General features: G+C 41.7%; 1 protein-coding gene across 2 annotated transcripts in view; it reads right to left on the reverse strand.

The window, feature by feature from the left end:
* The window catches only part of LOC117728010 (SH2 domain-containing adapter protein F-like), an 85,014-nt gene extending 79,848 nt beyond the window's left edge, over positions 1 to 5,166 (reverse strand). For both annotated transcript variants that reach the window (XM_034528657.1, XM_034528648.1), the window contains exon 1: positions 4,550 to 5,166. In XM_034528657.1, coding sequence (XP_034384548.1) covers positions 4,550 to 4,981 — 432 coding nt within the window. In that variant the 5' untranslated portion in view covers positions 4,982 to 5,166. The remainder of the gene's footprint in view (positions 1 to 4,549) is intronic.
* Positions 5,167 to 20,523: the final 15,357 nt, after the last annotated feature.

Below are 20,523 nucleotides of genomic sequence, written 5' to 3' on the forward strand. Positions count from 1 at the left end.
GACCTAACTGTTACAGTATGAGTCAGCGTAGCGACAGCAACACATTGTCTTTATTCAACGCGATTTGTCATAATTGTCCAAATAATTATCTACTCTGCGGCAACACATTTGTCACTACTGAGCACAATTCAACAGCTAACAGCATTAACAGCTGCACAATCTGAGTCATTTTCAACACAGATTTCACACTAATTTGTTGATTATTAAAACCTGGGTATCACATTGCCACAGCAGTGAACATTACCTAAAATCATTACTGGTGAGGCTATGTGTTATTTCCAGAATGCATTCCTCTAGGAGCGCCACAGATGCAAAATAGTCCTCATTTTAAATCTACTGAGGAAGAAAATATCCAACACAATGACTTTTTTTTCTCAGCCGAAGAGCACAAACACAGGTTGGTGTAATTGTAGAGCAACAAGGGCACATCCGACATCCAGTCGGCTCTGCTAGCAACCTAACCAGCCTCCGTCTGACACAGAAAGGTAGAGAACTGCACTTAAAAGCGCTGCTATAACAAAACATGATGGGCTCTGATGTTTTCATCCATTTTTTTTGGGCTGCCTGAAGAAAACCACTCTCTCAGACCCAGGTGATATTGACGTTTGTGCCTGACATTTCTCCCATCACTGGCAGAGATGAGAGTGTAAAAGGCCGGTGGGATGCATTTATAAAACTCCACTGATGTCTGGAGTGCCTGGGTGAAAGGCCAAGCGAAGATATTCAGGCTGTGGGGAAATGAAGCCGAGGAGAGTTCAGCAAAGCTCTCCAGGCACCGTGATCTGCAGGCCAGTCAAAAAAAAAGTTTGATCTGACCAAGCTGGAAGACTATAGTTTGGAAGGAATGTCTGGCGAGGACGTAATTTGGGCCTTTTGCACGCTGCAGTCCATCTCAAGTTCAATCTCCTCATTACACATGCAAAAGATAAATGAAAGGAACTACTTTTCCACAACAAATTAAGGCAGACGTCATTGTGTTTGTACGGACTGCTATTCGTGGAATGTGACGTATTATCTACAATGACATACAATGTCTGATCTCCCCCCCCCGAGACCAGCAACTGCATTCTTCTGGCTACTATTTTGTGTTAAAGCTGTAAGTATTTTTGCCTCACACGTAGAAGGTTGCATCCAGATTAAACAAACAATGTATAGTGGTAAACAAACACACATCCAACGATCAGAGACATAACCTTGGGAGGTGACACCAATGGTTTCCCACAACCAGCATATTATTTTAATATGCTGAGCCAGGTCCTGTAGGAAAAGGGTGTATGAAAGGGACGCAGCAAAAATAAGCAGAGGACATCTATCGAGCCGGGTGCCTCTGTTGGCTGCACAACAACTGCCTGGGCTTCTGATCCAAAATTCTATAGATAGATATGCAAGCTGGCTCGTAGGATCATTGAGTTAAAAGGGACCCCGGGCCATGAAGGGAGCCAATGTTGGACTGAAACAGCAGTTTCCCAGGTGCACTGACAGATACTGATGATGCGCTGTACTTCACATGGATGCTGCAGCCTGTCAGCTCCGCGCTGCTGCTTTTGTTTACATGTTTCCGAGCGGAGCCCTTCATCACTTCCACGTGTCCTTGAGAGAAGTTTGGTTAGTGCTGAGTAGAGCGATGAGCTGGGAGATGAGGCCTTTAATTAGCTCCAAGGCGGGGTGATAATTGATCGTCTCCGTCAACTCATTCGCCCATGAAGGGCTCGTCGCCATTAAAAAAACAAAATGCATCACAATGCCTGGAAAACTCACAACCACAAGTAACAATCTGCAACAAAATAAAGCTCCATATAAACATAGACAGAAATCCACTGAATAAATTGACACTTCTCAGACGCTGACTGGCACACAAAAAAACAACACAGAATCAGAACACTGAGATGGAATGAGGCACCTGTAATAGTGCGGCAGATACTTTCTCATTTGCAGTGTACCATTGCGTAATAATAATACAAAAGTATTTATCTTGCCTTCTTCCCCACCATGGAAGCCTGGGGAATAGAAATGGACTTGTATTGGCATTTCAGGAATTAAGTAAGCAGTGATATAATTAGCATTCATGAGTCAAGTCATTAAAACATCAATGTAAGCAAGCGGTGCTGTTAAGACACTTGCGTGCTCTCTGCAACAGTCAGCGTTTAGCATGTGCAGTGAGTGAGAAAGACGAGTTTCTGTGAAGCCACTGTCTCCGTTGACGATCACGCCGATGTGCATGTATTTGTGGGGGCACGTCTACGTGTGGGCTACGAGCCAGAAATGTATACGCTTTTTTTCCTTATTTATCACCGCACAGATGGCCGTCTTGGTTGGTGAGAAAAAATACCCAAACAAGAACATTTTCAACTTTTCAACCCTAGTCTGAGGGGAGAGTGTGTGAAACCAACTGCAAAGCGTGTCCTCCCACTGACACTCTGTCTTTATAAGGATTCACAAACAATTATCATGGCCAGCCACACATGGCTTATAGACTAACTCTAATCCTCACAAAAGTTTACAAGCTCTCTATGAAACAACGGTTTTACTAGCATGTTGACTTATTTGAAGGTTATTTTTATTATATACACAATGGGAGGTACTTGTGTAAATGTTTCCCTTTGAGAAATGCTAGAAATACTTAACATTGAAATAAAATATGTACCAAAGACTGCAAGGTGAAATGTTTTTTGGGGAGGAATTTCTGCTGCAAATTCCCCAGTTCTGGTGATGGCACAATGTAACAGAATAAAAAACAGTTGCAAAACCAAAATTAAACTTTACTTATAATTATGATTATGAATTATACGGTACAGTTTCCAAGTTCTTGGAAGCTTTTTTTACATTGTGTATATATATATATATATATATATATATATATATATATATTCTTCAACTTGGATGGAAACTAACTTTAAGTTAGCAAAACAATCCCAGATACCTCCAGTTTGCTGACATGTGTACAGACACCATCATCTGCAGTGTGGCAAGGAGGGACAACCTGGATGGCAGGTAGAAGAAGAACAACAAAAAATATATATATATATTTTATTTTTATTTTTTATTTTTGTGTGTGAAACCTTCAGCCCCTGATGAGAAACCCTTCTCTATACATATTGGTTAAGCCTACCAGCTGTCAGCAGGGATTTAGCTAGTCCATAACATAATTCATACCGGTAGGTGTGAGGTATTTAAACCGTACTATACAATCATATGTATGTCTGTTAAAGCCATATGTGCACATGGAGAGGGAAAGAGGAGGGGCGGAGGCAACTGTATTCCTGACTGGGGGAAATCCACACAAGCTTCAATTAACATGAGACAACTCTAATCTGTTTAATCAGTTTGAACAGCTGCAGCGGCTGGCTGAAAATGACAAATCCTGGTTTCCTCCTTGTTTTCCTGATAACACATAGCTGCATGATAGTTAAAAAATGCATACTAGGTTAAGGAGGGGCCGCTGAAAACAGTGGCCTACTGTTTGGGAAAACAAAACATTGGCACAGAAGGTAGTGTTGAACCAAAACCAACTGTCAACTTGCCACACGTCACAAGACAGGTGCGAAATCAAACACAGGAGGAAGTAGTGTGAGGGTGAAACAGAGATAACCTAAAAGTCATCTTAGTGACCGAGACGTGATATAAAGAGGAAACAAACAGTGGAGAGCAGTGTGCAATTCCACATGGCCGAGCTTTCTGCCCTGTACATAAGCTGTGTAGACACCGAAACATTCCTCAGCCGGATCGCACTCATCATTCGGTATGTCCTTAACCTCACTGACACCGAGCATCTCAGGTTCCTCCAAATGAACCCTGTGTGTATGAATTCCTGGGAGGCCTGACATGACTGTGTGCTCAAAAGGCACAACCCTCCCCTCCCCCCCCCCCCCTCCTTGCATTCTGCCTGCCTGTCTCCACATTCATTTTGTGTGCTGATGAGTGTGCAACCACCTCCCTGCATCAGCCTCAATCTCAAAAAAGGGAGAACACCAAAGGCTGAGTGAGGCTTGTGCCGTTCTGGTCAGAGAACCATGCCAACAGAGGCTCAAATTAGAGACATCGATCCATAAACCCATCACTTGGATTCCAAATAAATTAAAAAGCATTGAGTGAATGGGGAATGCACAAAGAGAGCAGCGCACACACATTTGGAGCAGAGATTGCCTGCACAAGTTGGCTGTGACAAAGTGTGCCAAAAAAAGTGTCAGAATGAAGGCTCGTCTGCTCCGACACTGAGCGGTGTGCAGAGCGCTCCCTCCGCAGCACTCCCTGTGTTGCAGGTTAGTTATTAGACAGCGGAGGATGTCGCAACGCATGTGGGCAGCAGCGGTTGTGCGGTAACAAGTTCTGCCGGTTGTAACGATTCCTTCCTTACAGGAGTAGGTCAAGTGCTTCATAAACAGACTATGTTTAACTTTAGAGAAAAATAACTAGTATACTAGGAAGATGTGTAGGTTAACTTAGAAAAAAAAATTACGTTTATAAAGTTTTTTTCTTTTCTTATAGGCTTCTGGGTGGCAGCCCTATAGCTCACTTTGCAGGACCCCCGTTCGGACTAAACTTCACCCACCTTCTCCTTGTTGTCGTGGTCCGGGGGAGGTGAAGTTGGAGATTTAACGCTCCCCACAGCAACAGCTTGGGTGACTGTGACGCCGCCGCCCGGAGCCGGGCTGCTCTTTTCGATTGTTTCCACCTTGATGAGTCGGTGTTTTGGTGACACATACTTGATATCCGGAGACCCGCCACTGTTCACGCTCGAGCCGAATGAAATGTTTCCACCTGGAGTGTACGGGTCCTCGAAGTCCAGCTCCTTTTGTAGTTTGTAAGCAGCGAGGATGTCCGGTTGCGCGGGGCTCGGGAAGGTGGCTCCGGAGCTCGTGTGTAGGTAGCCAGGCGCACCGGGCACGCTGGTGTGACAGTGTCTGTAGTCCGGTTTCGGAGGCGCCGGAGGGGGTGCTTTGGTAGTTTTGAATCCGAGGTGCTCCTTGAACCACTTGGCCATGCTGCCAGTGCATCGCTCTCAAGTCACTGAATGTAGTTTAGTTCCACCTTTCCTGCCAGCGGAGCCCGGGGTCCTGTTCGTCAAAGTGGTGATCCTCCTCGGGTCACCCGCGACCAGCCGGACCGGTGTCGGAAGCGCGTCGCCAGTCTCGTGCGACTCCGTCGGTCCGGAGAGGAGTGCGCGAGCGAGGGGTGCGAGGAGGAGGAGGAGGAGGAGGGGAGGCTTTGGGGGTGGAGGGGGGCGGGGGGGGGTAGGGTATGGGAGCGCGGTCACAGGCACTTTCGGATCTGCCCTGCCGCAACTCTGCCACTCACCGCTCGGCCGCTCTCCACGTCAGGTTTCCAGACTACGCAACATGGGAGCGCTTGAGTAAGAGGAACACACGCCCCCCCCCACACACACACACACGCACGCACACGCACACGCACGCACACACAACCTGCCCTCCCTACCTGAGAACATTCACTGCCACCTACTGGACTTCTAAAACCCCGCTGACTGTTGACTACTGGGAATACAGGCCACCGCTGCACTATTGTATTTAATAAAAATAAATAAAAAATGTTAAACGCACACGAACACCTTGCCCGCATCCGATTAGCGTTTTGGCCCATATGAGGATAATTGACGTTAAATGCAGAAATATGACAAAGGTATCTGGGCTGTTAGAGGTGATTTGATGCCAGTGGTGGAGAAAAAATAAATTGACTACAAGTTTTGCTCTAATATCCTGTAAAGTTTCTTAGATCCATGTTTGGCCTCGAACTCCAATTTTTTCAAACCACAAGGTCATTTAAATCCTCGGACATAAACCGTATGGCATTGCATTTTGGTAAAATGATTCCTGGAAAATATAAAGAAGAACAATTTCAAAATGTTTTTATTTTTAATTTCTCTACAATACGTCAACATACATCTATAATTTAACAAAGTAATACAACTATTTGCTTAAAAGCCCTCCGAGACAACATTTGTTCCACGAAAAGGCTTCAAGGGTAGCGTGTCCTATATGCTCATTCTCAGTGCCCTCATGTCCAGATGGCCACTGCAGACTGTTTTAATTGCAAATTGCATTGCAAATGACTGGTGGAGAGGGATGCTGGAGCCGATATTAACTCTGGACACTGTTCAAGCTAAATGCATTAGCTACAACAATCATCAGTAGTGGAGGTGGATTGTTCAAAGCAACAATGCAAGTAAACAGTTCTCTCCAAGGTGTTTTTTTCAATCTCATTGACGCATAGTGGCATAGCTTCACATTGTCTTTGCAATCAAAGGACAGATGAAGAGACTCCCAATGTTCCCTTCCAGAGACGTACTCCAGCAACAGTCTGCATTAACAGGAGTCATGGCTGCAGTTCAGCGGGTTTTTATGAAGCAATATTTCTTTTTAATAACACCACACACACACAGCCTTGAGCAAGTCGCAGTGTTACAGAGTTTAACCCTTGCAGGCCCCTGGGAGAGTCAACTCCATGCTCCGGAAATCAAAACCAAATCTATTATTTCTGTCCTGAAATCCTGCCATCGCTGCACTTTAGGCATGCGGAGAGAAATTTGACCAGTGCAATTTCCCTGCACTTTATAGGAATAATTTCACTCCACAGCCAGGATATTAATCTGTTTAACCAGTGCATTATACATAAAAGCTTTAAACAACAACAAAAAAAAGCAAAATTGGTTTTAGATGGCCCCTTAGTTTATTGCAGCACCGGTCGTTTTTGTTTGCGAGATCTGGGGGGAAAAACAATTTCTCAGAACAAAGAGAGAAAAGCTTGTTCCAGCTAACACATTACATGATATAATTTAGGGCTGTAATATACATGTCTCATGTTGTATGTAGAGGATATGCGGTGAGCAGGAGCAGGTGCGTCATTGAGGTTCTTGAGCTTGACTCACATCACAGATCAGTCATTGCATTGCTACAGTTTGCATTCACCAATTCCCTCCAGCTGCCATCGCTGACGCCTTTTAAAATTGCAAATCCTGTAATCCAGCACCTCACAGGACTCAAATAGTCTCTTAAGTAGGCAGATGGCTCGCCGGGAGGAATGTATGTAGACATGTAAAGGATTCTGCTTCAGTTAGTTAAATGATGCGAGAGGTGCTGGTAGTGTATTAGCACATACATGTAAATACCTGTAAAAGACACTGAAAAGCATTTCAGCCACTTGGTATTTAGCAATTAATTGACACTTTGATTGTCAGGTAGACACACAGTGTTTGAATATCCAAAATTGTAGATGTCCACTTTCGATATTAAATGTAGAAGTCGTTCAATATCAATGGTCCTCTGACACTATGACCTTGACTAATCTGTAAGTATTTGTCACACGCAGCCTGGTACCTGCTCTCGCTCCGAGCTGTACGGCTTAGTAAAACATCAATAACTAACAGGTTGCAGATTCCTCTCAAGCTTTTTCCATGTTTGCCAATGATAGGGATTTTGGCATGTATGTAGTCGGAAATTTCATTTAAAAAAAGCATGACATGTTCAGAAAAGATGACAGTTTAGGTTTGCTCTCAGCTAAAGTTTAATGTATTCAACAGTGCACAGCTCAAACGTTTGACGTGGGTGTGCAAGACATGTGACGTGTTTATTTTCCTCTTAATGTCTCTCGGCCGCTGGGTTTCTCAGCCGCTGCTGGAAATAATTTCACAGCTGAACCAGGTAGGGCCCTGAGGGCTTAGACATTAGAGAAACAGCTTCTCAGAGAAGATCAACCCAATATTAAGACACCTTTATAAACATTATAGAAATGTCTACTAACCAGAATATGAACTACATGCCTCTCTCTATTCGTTCTATAAAGATCTATTTATATTCACCCCTTTATTTTGTGTTACATCTTATATTACTGCTGTATTGGTCTATTTTGCCACATCGCATGTTGTAAGCTCACACAGTCTTCATTATTGTAATGCTTGTTCTCTTGCATTGGCAAATCCAACGATATATATATGTGCCCCACTTTGTACAGAATGCTTCCCAATGTCAAAATACTTCAGTAAAATAGTATGTGTGTGCTGTATTAATGCATCACTGTGCCGGGCTAGGGAGGGAAGTGCCAACAGGAAATGTATCATCTTTTCTTCTTGTGCTTTAAAACAGACTGATGAATCCTCACACTTCTGATTACTTATTACGGTGTCAAAAGAAGCAACTGAAAAAAAAAATATGAGCAAACACTAAAGCACTTAGTAGAAATGTCCATGTTTATGATAATTTCCTAGAGGTAGCAAACAAAGCCCTAGCTTATAACGCAATTACTTACTATCAAGAAAATGGTTTGATATAAGTTTTTATGTAAACACAATTAAACTCTTTAAATGGATATCTTATTTTTGTCACGCTCCAGCATGCGAGGTCGACATCGGTCAACCGTACCCTAAAAATCGAGCAAATAATACAAGGGAGAAGAAAAAACTATATTGAACAGTTTGCGGTAGCAGTACGTTATCTCTACCTCTGCTATATATACTTAATCTGAATTTTTTTTTCTCTCTCTCTCTCTCTCTCTCTCTCTCTCTCCTTTCCCCCGATGCCCACATCTTGCCCATGGGCACACAGATGTACATTATACCCTCACGACCATGGGTTGCTTTAATGTGACTTTTTGATATATTTTTTTGTCTTGCAAGTCATCCAAACTGTGCTCTTTCTTCCACATAAATGATATATCCGACCTGTATTCACCTTCTCTGGGAAACATACAGTATATTCAAACTCCAGTGGTCTCCATGGAAACATGCTTACGTGATTTAATCAGTTGCTGGACATTTAGGAGACAAAAATACAAAAGATGTGTGCTTTTCATTAGATGCAACCCCTCCCCCCTCCAATCATTCAAGATGTGTTTTTTTTTTTTATAGATTCTCCAGACTGGAACATCTGTGGAGGTGTAACCATCTCCCGTCTATCAACATCCAAGGTCCTTCAGCCAGGAAATCAATATATAAAGCTCAAGTTGACAGCAGTAGACTCTGGTTACACTGTGAATGTCCTGTGGGGAATACTATGCACATAAGGGGAAAGCAGTGCTGATGAACAGGAAGCACACACTTTATTTTCAATTTTTTTAAGCATTTACTTTGATCAGCCTGTCGTTATTTAATTAAAGGTGAGTAAAAAGTGTACATGTGCACTAAACAAGCAAACAAAAATGGATATACACGGCATCAACACAACGCGTACACAGTAGAGGTTAGAGCACTTTGGATTATTGTTTCCCTCCCTAACAAAGTCATGTGACCCTGAGGGGCTCCATCCCTTGTGTGTGAGCCTGTGTGTGTATCAATCTTCCCCATTTCTTCAGCCTGACTGTACAGGTTTGTTTGCTTTCCCATAGCTGTCAATCAAAGTGCAGGCTGGGATTGTAAAAGCAAGCTCCTTTCGCTTCTCTTCCAGCAACTGTGTGGCTGTCACCTTTGGTTGTTCCAGAAAGTCTCGCCACTGCAGAGATGAAATGAAGTATTAATGGGCACCTCTACTGTGAAGGGAGGACAAGGACAGATTACTAATCGGATTCATGTGTGTGGTCTCCCCATCTTCCCGGGTGGAGGTGCGCATTGATATGACATAAACGTACATTTGCAGTTTTATTACAGACTTTTGGTGGAAACAGGTGCAGTATATTGCAGCGTAGTGAAGCTTGACCTCTTGTCTGGGGAAGTTATGTATGTGTCTTCTCCCTGAAGGGGTAGTTCTAGTTGTCAAGGAATGCATTAAAACACTATTTGTACTACTTATACCTCGCCGGCGGTCGGTGGCAGAAGAAATAGCTTTATAACAGTTAAATATAATATAGTAGAACGTAAAAATAAATAAAAATATTTGCTGTAAAATGTACAAAGTAACTATCAAAAGTATGTACGTGTTATTATAAATTACATTACTGGAAAAAAACATTGCCCACAATGTTAACGACCATTAGAGGTATCCTTTTAGTTTTTAGGAATCAATCCTACTAACACTAGTATTCATACTCAGAACAAATATTAGCAAGAGAAGTAGTGATACTTATTAAAGTATTGATCCACCCATCCCTATAGAAGAGCTGTGGTGGACCCGCGCAGAGGAGGAAACATGAACTTTTATAGGACATACTCTGCCCTTCTTGTCCTATCACGCATTAGTGTATGTAGCTCAGTCGTTGAAGTTTATATTCAAACTCTGCAGAGGGTGTGGTGATTAATAATATTCCAGTGCTTCTCTGAGCTTTCATGTGTGGAGCCTGATAATATCCTCTATGTATGAATTCACCAACCGTGTGAGATTTTTCTGCTGCTGGTTTGCATACTCTGTATGACCGGAGCCGCAGCGACCGAATTCACTCGGATAGTTATGCTTTGATTTATAGGTCAGACCTATAGCATAGATCCAGGCTGAGATGGCCTACTTTTTTCATGGAATTATTCAAGGCATTTCTCTGGCACTCCTAAAAGATCCTTCCTCCTACTGTTGCACAAATCATGAAATGCTGTTATTGCAAGGTAAACAGAGTATCTGCAGACTGGCTCAGTGAGGGGAATAGATGGAATCTCAGGTGTTTGATGTTGGCCGAGTGGCCGTTCCTCAGCTGCAGCTTCTCTCCATTTTTAGAGCCTCAGCTCCAGGCTGTCCTCTGATCCCAATCATGTCTCACAGGACTCTCCCTCCATATGCTTTTTTGCAGATCTAACAGCACGTAACAGTGAAACCACGTCAATTATTGAGGGGATGCATCTCTGAATTCTCCTAAATATATTTCTGCTGGTCTTAGTTCAATGATTCCTCCATCGCTCTCTAGTGAGAGACTAAAATGTATTGGCAAGAGAAGCACTCCAGTTGACATCTTACCTTTTGAACCCGGCTAAGTATGTCACCCAGTTTGAGAGAATCCACACTGTCAAACCGTGCAAAATAAGGATTTACTGCCTATTAACTGGGATCCGTGTGTGTAGTTGGAACGCTTAAGATGCTGCAAACCCTTGCTGAAATTGAAGCGGGCGTATTTGGCATAAAGATTTAGTTATGTATGGGCTTGATGAAGAACATGAAAGAAAAGTGCACATATTAAATGCTGATGTGCAATTTGAAAAAATGACGAACATAAATCAGTAACAATTTGCACAATATACATTTGCAAAATATCAGAAAGCAGCTGAAGTGAAGGACTTTTTGGCTTTCGGTGTTCACTAAAGTTGTATTCTTGAAGACGACTCTTTGTGGGTTTCAAGGACGACAGTTGTTTGGTAGGCTACCATCGTTATTAGGGATGTGAGTGTATTCTGTGTGACTGTGATGGATCAGAGCAGCATGCCTCACAAAGCGCAGTGGGACACAGTCAATGGCCTCTGACGAAGGAAAAGGTACTGATGGCATTCGTCTCTCCTCACTGACACTGTCCCTATTATAATGCACTCCTGGTATGCAACACAACATTTAGGCACCATGCAGTTCAAGCCTGCTCATAGGTTGCTATCGATGGATTTGGAAAATGTTTTTGTAAGGTGAAAACCTTTTCCAATTTGGTTAATCTTTTAAACGTAAATTGTCATCATAGTCATGAGTCATTAAGTCCCTTCTAGGCCTACTATGGTTTCAAAAATAGACTTACACCTAGGTTGTTTTCATAAATTAAAAAAAAGTCTAACATTTCTAAAATGCTACATTGTCAGCCAGTGATAGTCAGTCATCTCAATATCTTGTTTTTTTCCCTCTCACTCTCCCTCCGGTTCTCGCATCAACAAAATGATTATTATGTCGGTCATGCTTCACCTTGAATGCGATTTCATTATTCCATAGCACAATCACCAAAGTGAGACTTGCCAACAGTTAAACTTATATTGATTGCCTTGCTGGAGGGTACATTGATTGGATATCATTCTCCCTCACACCCATCCTCATTTTCTTTTTAATTTTAATTTCTAATGTATCTTTCAGATGAGGAAGGTCTCCAACTGTGCAGGTAAACTGTGGCTGGTGTGCGATAAGGTGATTTTGCCAATCTTAAAAGCTGGTCTCACAGCAACTTATTAGTGTAAGTCTTGTGGCTGATGTTGGACAGGGCTCCCGGGCTCCGGTCTACACTGTAGAGGGGGAAATTAGCTTGATGGCAGAGCCGCAGAGAACTGTGAGGAGGTATAGAACGTCTCTTTACCACTGAAATACTCTGTGCTGCAGTTTTGGGGGGGCTGTAAAAGATGAGAAATGTTACCCAGCGGCTTGTTGCATTAGTGCGATTGCGATGCTAATGTATCACCCATGACAGGCTGTAAATGTGCCATAACAAACTAACTGGCTGACTTGGCTGATTTCCATGTTCAATTCCGTCTTGACTGTCATCTTTTCGCACTAATGGCTGCCTGTTCAGCTTTCTGTCCCCTGTGGGGTTACTGCTCTAAGAATATGTGACCCCCCCACTCCCCTGCTCTCCTCACACATGTATGTAGGCTGCCAGGAAGCCACGAGGACAAAGAACATTGATGAGCCTGCTCAATGGTTAATTGATATCTGATGTTTAGATCACTGTGATGTGTTTTAGGTTGTGCGGTTAAAAACTAAACCTGCCGATATGTTCAAAATAAAAAAACAGCTCAGGCTGACCTTAGTTCTCTATCGGTGGATCTCTTTCATATATTAGTTTCCTAATATATTTGAATATATTTGATACCTAAAACACCTCTTGAATTATAAAGTTTGGAACATTAGATTATTTTGATGATAATGATACGTATTATTTGCTGCTTTTGATATAACATCATACTTCATGTCTGAGATATACAATATTGTGATGCCACTGCGATTGTATTAATTATCTATTGATCTGTGCCGTGTGTTTTGCTGTTGTCGTTGGCTTGTTCCTCTGAATCTTTAGTATATCAATAACTTGTTTGTCTTGTAAATTACATATTGATTCAGCGACGTGGCGGCAAATGTAATTTTTGGGGGTTAATTCCACAGAACAAATCCCCGCAGCCTGATGCCATCTTTATTTACCCTTTAGAGGAGCATGACAACCAAACAGGTGCATTCTAATCATTAGCATACCTTTTGTATTTATCGAGCACGGACAGTTTACTGTTTACTGTACACGAGAAAACAATGCCTGAGTGGTGGAGATATGCAGCTGCTCAGATTTCACATGCCACTAAATATGAACATCCAGCATTCTTGAGTACCTCTCCAACACCTTCCCAGACAAATTAGACACAGCTCAGTGGCACTCAATGGGCTTCACCCCTGGGAAATTATCACAAGACAATGGGCTTCCCATCTTCCTTTTATGTTCTGAGGGGGAAATGGATAAAGTGAGGGAAAAAAAGAGTTTTGAGACTTCTCTTTTAACCCCCCCCCCCCCCCCCCCCCCCCCAAAAAAACGAAGAGACTGGCAGTATGCGACAATCAGAGAGCTGTGAATGATAAGTAATTTTCTCGTGGGTTTGTCAATGCACAGTTGGATCCCCGAGACTCTATAGAAGTGGTGTTTTCAGACGGATGATTACATCCTGAAGATGATGGATGCTCGCTGGGTAACGTGGGTGACGGGAGGATGTCCAGGCTGCTCAATGGCTGATGACTTGCCACTGGCAGCCATAACCACAGCCTCATTACACACAAAGCACGAGCTAAACTCTTTATCCTGTAGCATGAAGTAGACAGGTGATCTCAATAGTCATGCTCAATCAAGCTGGAGGATTCACACCCCTGTCCTTTTCGGTGGGAGTCTGTTCAAGATTCCAAACCATAAATGGGGATATCATAAAAATAAGTGCCTAGAATATATCGCGAATGCTGCAGGTAACCCCCACACAAGGAAAGAAGTTGATTATCCCCCCTCGAGAAATGTCAAAAATGACGTCATGATATTCAACGCTTCCAAAAGTGAGAGTCCTCTTACTTCGGGGGATATCTTCCTGCAGCTCATCCTTGGTGTGAGCTGACAAAAGGTCTTATTTGCATATGATTTTGGAACGGAACAGACGGGCAGCGTCGACCCCCGCTATCCAGACGCACTGACCCGTTTCAAGCTGTTGACCCACACAATCCAGAGCACATTTCCTCAGCTACTAAAGTTCAGTGAGAGGATGAAGAGCACGGTTTGAGCGATGAGAAAGTAAAATACTACTCAAATATGAAATGTCTCTGTTAAACACAGAGGAAAGGGATTTAAATACAGTATATTGGATGAAGTGTGTTGTGCTTATTAGTGGTTTCATAAATTAGCCAATCAGAAAACCAACTCCCTTTTTCTATTACCGCCACAACAATAATAGATTCTAAGTTGAGATTTGATGCCTTTTCCTGTTTTAACTAACATTAGATATGTATCTGTTTGGGTATGGATAGAACAAGCAATTTGAGGAAATGACAGAAGGCTTTTGGAAACATTGCTGGGAATGTCATTGATAAACCATAAACAAACAAAATACATTATACCTGATGGTCACAAAACATTAAAAGTTGGGTGATCACTGAGGATACATTTCATCCGAGGGGGACATACATGTTTGTACAATATAAATGGCAAGTCCAGTCAGTATAGACCAAAACGTTAGACCACTGAACAACATTTTCATCAATGTAGCCATGACGATTGCATAAAAAAAATAGAAAATTAAGTCCAAAATCTGAGCATCCAGACCTCTCATTCATTCTTACTGCCAGGGTTCTTTGTTTGTTTCTCTCACAGGGGTCTTATTCTAAAATGTAGACTCTGAGTCACAGTTAACTGTTCATAAAAATGTATATGACATCCAGTGTGTACACTCATTTCCCCAGTGACCGACCTCTCTACTGATTAAATTAGTAAGTCTGTTAACCTGATGGCAAAGCACACACCAGACAAATATATATTTCCCATTTAAAGACCCAGATGTGTTTTCTCTGGAAAACAGCCACCTTGGCAATAACCAGCAGTAGTTTATTAGATGTATCTTTATGTGCTGTGAAAGCTTGGAGAGCTCCAGGTAGTTGTCTTACCCATCCTTTTTTCTCAGACTATTGCCTCTGAGCAGCTGTAATTCTAGTCCTGTTAGGTTGATAGCAGCTGTCAGAGGACTTCATATTTCACACAGTACTCTGAGCAATGTGGAAAGAGAGTACAATTGTGTAGTGGCTCTTGTACTTTACATCCTTGCAGTAAAATGTGTTTTGAATCCCTTGACCTCTGATGTTGATGACCCCAGACGGGCGTGTTGCCCATAAATTCCCCACATTGTTTGTTTCACACACTTTACAACGTGATCACATGCTTCAGTGACAATACAGTACATATTGTGTGAAGAATTCAAGACCAAGATGCCCTTGTTAGGCCCATAACATGGAACTCTTTCACACACATTTCTGTGGAATCCAGCATGACCATGACATCTTTGGAAACCTCGGACTAGAATTTTAAATTAGTTTCTGCGGATTTGAACAAAGCTTGGCCATGCAACATGGCCTTGAGTGATGGAATGGAATACACAGTTAGAATTGTCATGAGAATATTGACGCAACAAACCCTCTTGTGGTCTCGCAAGAGTTTGATACGTTTTATAATTAAATAAATACTTAGAAATGCTAAAAAGCTAAATCTCAGTTTGAATACCTGATGGGTATAGCATATACTTGGAGATCGGCACCCCTTTTCTCCTTAGTGAAAAGAATACAGTCTACAGTGTCCACGTAAGGACATTTGAAAAGTTGTTTTCTGTGTAGGAAAAACTTAAATCTCCCTTTTGCACAACTGGGCCCAACTGTCCACTAAGGCATGTGTACATTGTTACACACCACTCTCAGATTCAGGCTTTAATCCGATTCAGTTTGGCGGTAATAGGCTGATGTAAGCCAATTGAGTTTGTAACCGGAAGGTTACCAAACCAAGGCTGACTCGTAAAGTGAATGAGTAATGCTTCCTGAAAAAAATATATATATAACAATCCTGTTCAGACCAACAGTCTCCCAGTTGTTTTATAGTGTTGATTTTTCTTTCTTGTTTTATGAATATATTAAAGCTTTTGCATAAAAATGAAAATATCCAAGACATGAATAAACTTTGACAGTTGCTTAAAGTGATATATCAGAAGCGACATTAACCTCACACTTAAGAACCCCGGAGGATGAAATTAGGAAACCAATATGCAGTTAGGGATGCACTGAGTAGTGTATACTGTGCTCATGTACTTGTGAAACTACAGAGAGAGAGCTGGTGAGGAGGCCCAAGCTCTCTAACTCTTTTAAAGTTAAGATAAGATAAGATAATCCTTTATTAGTCCCGCAGTGGGTTAACCTCAAAGTTAGCCACAGCTCAGGCGCACTTAAAGTGTGCTTACCTTTAACGTGGACCAGTTATTCTCAGAGTTTTGCTCAGCTTTTTTTTTTTTTTTTTAACATTTCTTTTAACTATGTAACTGACAGCACAATTAAACGGTTACTTATTAAAGATCCTTACTGCAAACGTAGCTCTGTTTGTGTCAGGCAAACACAAAGTTGAATGTTGAAATGACAGCAACCGCATAATGTTGCACATTTAATTTGTTCGTCAGAAAGTGAGGAAGATCTGAGGAAAATAAATCATGATTTTAAAGTCGTTGTTAGAACTGTAATTGTGTTATTAAGTACTCATATCGGTACTCGGTATTGGCAAGTACTCAAATGTAAGTACTTATTCTAGGTCTGAAAAAACGTGGCATTGGTGCATCCCTACCAGCAATGCTACAAAGTGAACAGTAAGTGTGCAAAAAAGGGGACTTATTTTGCATCTGTGCAGACCAGCTTTAGCATGACAGATATTGAGTTCTAAATGGAGCGGGGCAAACCTTTTCGGTTTCCCTCAGGCTCAGGATGCAATCCCTGTGACAGCTCCTCCCCTGAGAGAACAGTCTGTATCTTCACCGTGAGAAAGTTCTGGGAACAACAGAGAGAGAGAGAGAGAGAGAAAACTAGGTTTTCTGTACTAAAGATATACATATGCACCAAAGTAATCCACTATGCTACCAGGTCATGACCTTGGTTCTTTCTTTCATGGCTTGAATTAAAAACGTGGCAGAAATGTTCATCATTATTAAAAAGACCAAAACTGAACATACAGCATAGAATAGCCTCTTAAAATGGACATATTCTACAGGAGTAGAGGGAAATGTTTCATGGGAAAGTTTTTTTCTTTCATAGTTTAACTGTAAATCAATTGCCATTTTTTTCCCAAAAGAGATGAAGTGCCACTACTGCAATTAGTGCTGCAGACAGAAATGAGACCAGACAATAATCTATAGTTCAGGACTGGAGAAATCCAACAACCAATCCATACATTAGGCGTTGCAGACGATTCTTACCATGCAGAGCTCCATTTTTATCATTCGTCTCTCACACAAGCCATGTCCCATCTGAGTGAGCATAATTAACACCTGGTGATAAAACCAAGTCCCGGGGGAGCTGTCCACTCACAATATATTTAATTGAAGCAAATCATATAAAAGGATAAATTGTGAGTTATATTGAGCCGCCTTCACCAAAGGGTTCAACCATAAAGTATTATACAAGGCACATTCATTTTTCTTTGGAGCATTCATTAAATAATATGGTTCCAGGCCCTGAAAACCAGGCGAGGATTCAGACGGTGGTGCTCACTCATCCCATCCTACTCCGGCTTCTTTCCCCAACAATAATGTGTGTGGACTCAAGTGTGTGTCTTTGTGCGCCTGTGTACAGTATTTCTTCATGCTAATGAGCCACTTGTCTCCTCACCTTTCTGCCCTGGTCTGTTGAGACCTCTGACAAAGCATTCAGAGGTCAGGGCTTCTCGAGACAGGCTGCTGGGTTTCTGATCCACTGACTTCATCAGCATGCACATAAAGTATGCACACAAATTCAAGTGAACAATCCACACGCACACACACACACACACACACACACACACACACACACACACACACACACACACACACACACACACACACAGACAACCAGAAGAAACTGAAGTTGATTGACGTATAAAAAAAAACAACACATTCACCAAACAAAGACATGCACGCCTGCACACACTCAATCGCTGGAGTGCTTCTTTAACACTTAAGACCACATTCAAACCAAAACAATCCACTCACAATGCAAGAAAGAGCTTTACAGATCACATTGACATCTTTATTCTCTAGGTATTACATCAAGACAGAGATTGCATTTTAATACCAGGTAAATGTGTTCTTTTGGAACACATCCCAGTTGCTTTGCCTGGCTTCACATCACTGTGAGTGTTTGCTTCTGTTATACAACTGGTTTCAACCCGTCAACACAATCTGTTTAACATCATGTAAACAAGGAGACACCATCTTGAATCTTGAGTATTAAAAAGGAGTTGATACAGAAACATTTGGGATGTTGGGCTACATTGCTGAATTAATGTGTTCATCTTGATGGCGATACTGTAAGAGTTAGTCTATAGCACAGTCCTACCTAAAGTCTAGACTCGAAAGTGGACTTCCTCAGTTCAATTTTATGTCAAATAATCTGAAGATCACAGTGGAGACAGGGAAGGTGCTGTGCAGCACGGTACTCGGTCTTTAAGAGAATGAAACCTTTTAAGATATGTTAAGGTAAGCACTCACCAAATGACTCATTCATAGAACAGAACGTGTCCAGAAAATGTAATGATTATGTGTGAAGGAGAAGAACCAGATTCACTAGGACCATAACATTTATGAATGAAGACTGACAGCAGGTAGAGATTCAGTAATGGGAGCAAAAGATTACATTTGAAAGAAAGAAAAAAATTCACAAAAGATTCATTAGAAGAATATTATCTATTCCCAGTGGGAATACATTACAGCGTTGGATTCAGCTGGCACATCCATCAAGAATGATAAACAGAGAGTGAGCAGGTAAAGTGCCAGTGGCGTGTTAAAGGCCACTTTGACACGTGACTCCAATCTTCCGCCAGTGACCTTTCGCTGACAGTAAAGCCTGTCTACGCTTGGAGCTTCCCTCCTGCCTAGAAAAGAGCTCCAGTCGTCTTCAATGACATGCTCACTTACAGGTTTATTTCATTACAACTACGGTCTGCAATTAGTAATATTCCCCATTGGTAACTTTTGTAACTAGTAGTGCCACCATGAGACATTTTTGGTTGTTAGTAAAATATATCCTTAAACTTCTGGATGAATTACCTTGATGTTTTGTGCATTAAAGTCCCCCCCCACCCCAGGATGCATCGTAATGACTTTGGTGATCTCCTGTCTCATCTATCTTTTGATTTACCTGTATTTTCTTTAAATTGCCAAGAATTGCCCCCTGTAGACACCATGCAGAGGATCCAACACGCGTTCCACCCCAAAGGGTCAAAGTAACAGAGCTGTGTTATTTGCCCTGTCTGAAGTTGCTTGTGGGAGGTTGTATCCACTAGTTCAGTCCAGTGACATTAGTGATGATATGCCAATAAAAACTAAGTGATTGTGTATTCTTGCGCAAACTAACCATGTAACTAACTAATGAGACACCTGCAACGCCATCGTAATGATCTACAAGTGAGGAGGTGAGTCGATGCTTCAAAATATGACCAACGGGTTTCAAAATAAGAGCACTCATTGAAGCAAAAATAAAGATTTGTTTCTCATCTACTCCTGTGGCCTACGTAAATTGAGGCATAACACCCCCGACCCTCCAAATGGGGTCAGTTATCAAATATTTTAAACATAGAAATGGCTGACACAATAAATAATTTAAACAAAGAATCAATTCTAAAATATGTATCAGCTGACTTGTTGTCGATTGACTGATGGATTAATATCCTTACATCCATAAATACTATACACTTACAAAAATCATCTTTCATCACTTCCTCCTCAACTACTGTAATAACTCCAACAGTGACACGTGTTCAGAGTTGACTCTGTTGATACATATGTGTGTATATTTGCATCAGTGCATGAGATCATGAATTTGAATGATGACAAATGCAGACTCAGGAAAAGCCATTGTGTTCACTAATGGTGAAATGATGTCACAGAGGCTTTTTGAGCCACTTAGCTCAGCACACAGATCAATAGTGTAGCTTTGGGATTATTTACACCGTCCACATCTCAATTTAGGGTAACGTCTCGTTCATCACTCACAGATAAATGTAAGTTTCTGTAGCAGGCAACTGAATAGAGCAGTTGTTTGGGTCAAACAGACAATTTGATGAACCTGATTAGGTAAAGTGGGTGTCTATTAGTGTATTGATTTTTAAGTCATTCTGGTTGAGATCATCAGCTAAGTGGGGTGACACATAGAACTGGACATAGACCTGAATCTGCAGGGACTTTATTGACAATTGAAGTGAATGATAAGTGCATGTTCACATTTAGAGCACATGTCTGTTAGATCTAGCTGAGTTCAAGTGTGGATTATTTACACTGATGACATTTCCTGAAGAGAATCCAGAGGAAATGGCAAACTCAAACATGCACGCTTATAAAGGTTGAAAGAGGGAAAACTTAAGCTGTCATATATATGATGGTAAAGTAATGTGCTGCTTTGTATTGACTCCTTTTGGTTTACAGCTTCAACAGGCAGGGTTACAAATAAGACAACAGAGAGATGTGAT

Source organism: Cyclopterus lumpus, chromosome 3, assembly GCF_009769545.1.
Source record: "Cyclopterus lumpus isolate fCycLum1 chromosome 3, fCycLum1.pri, whole genome shotgun sequence".
Lineage (NCBI taxonomy): Eukaryota > Metazoa > Chordata > Actinopteri > Perciformes > Cyclopteridae > Cyclopterus > Cyclopterus lumpus.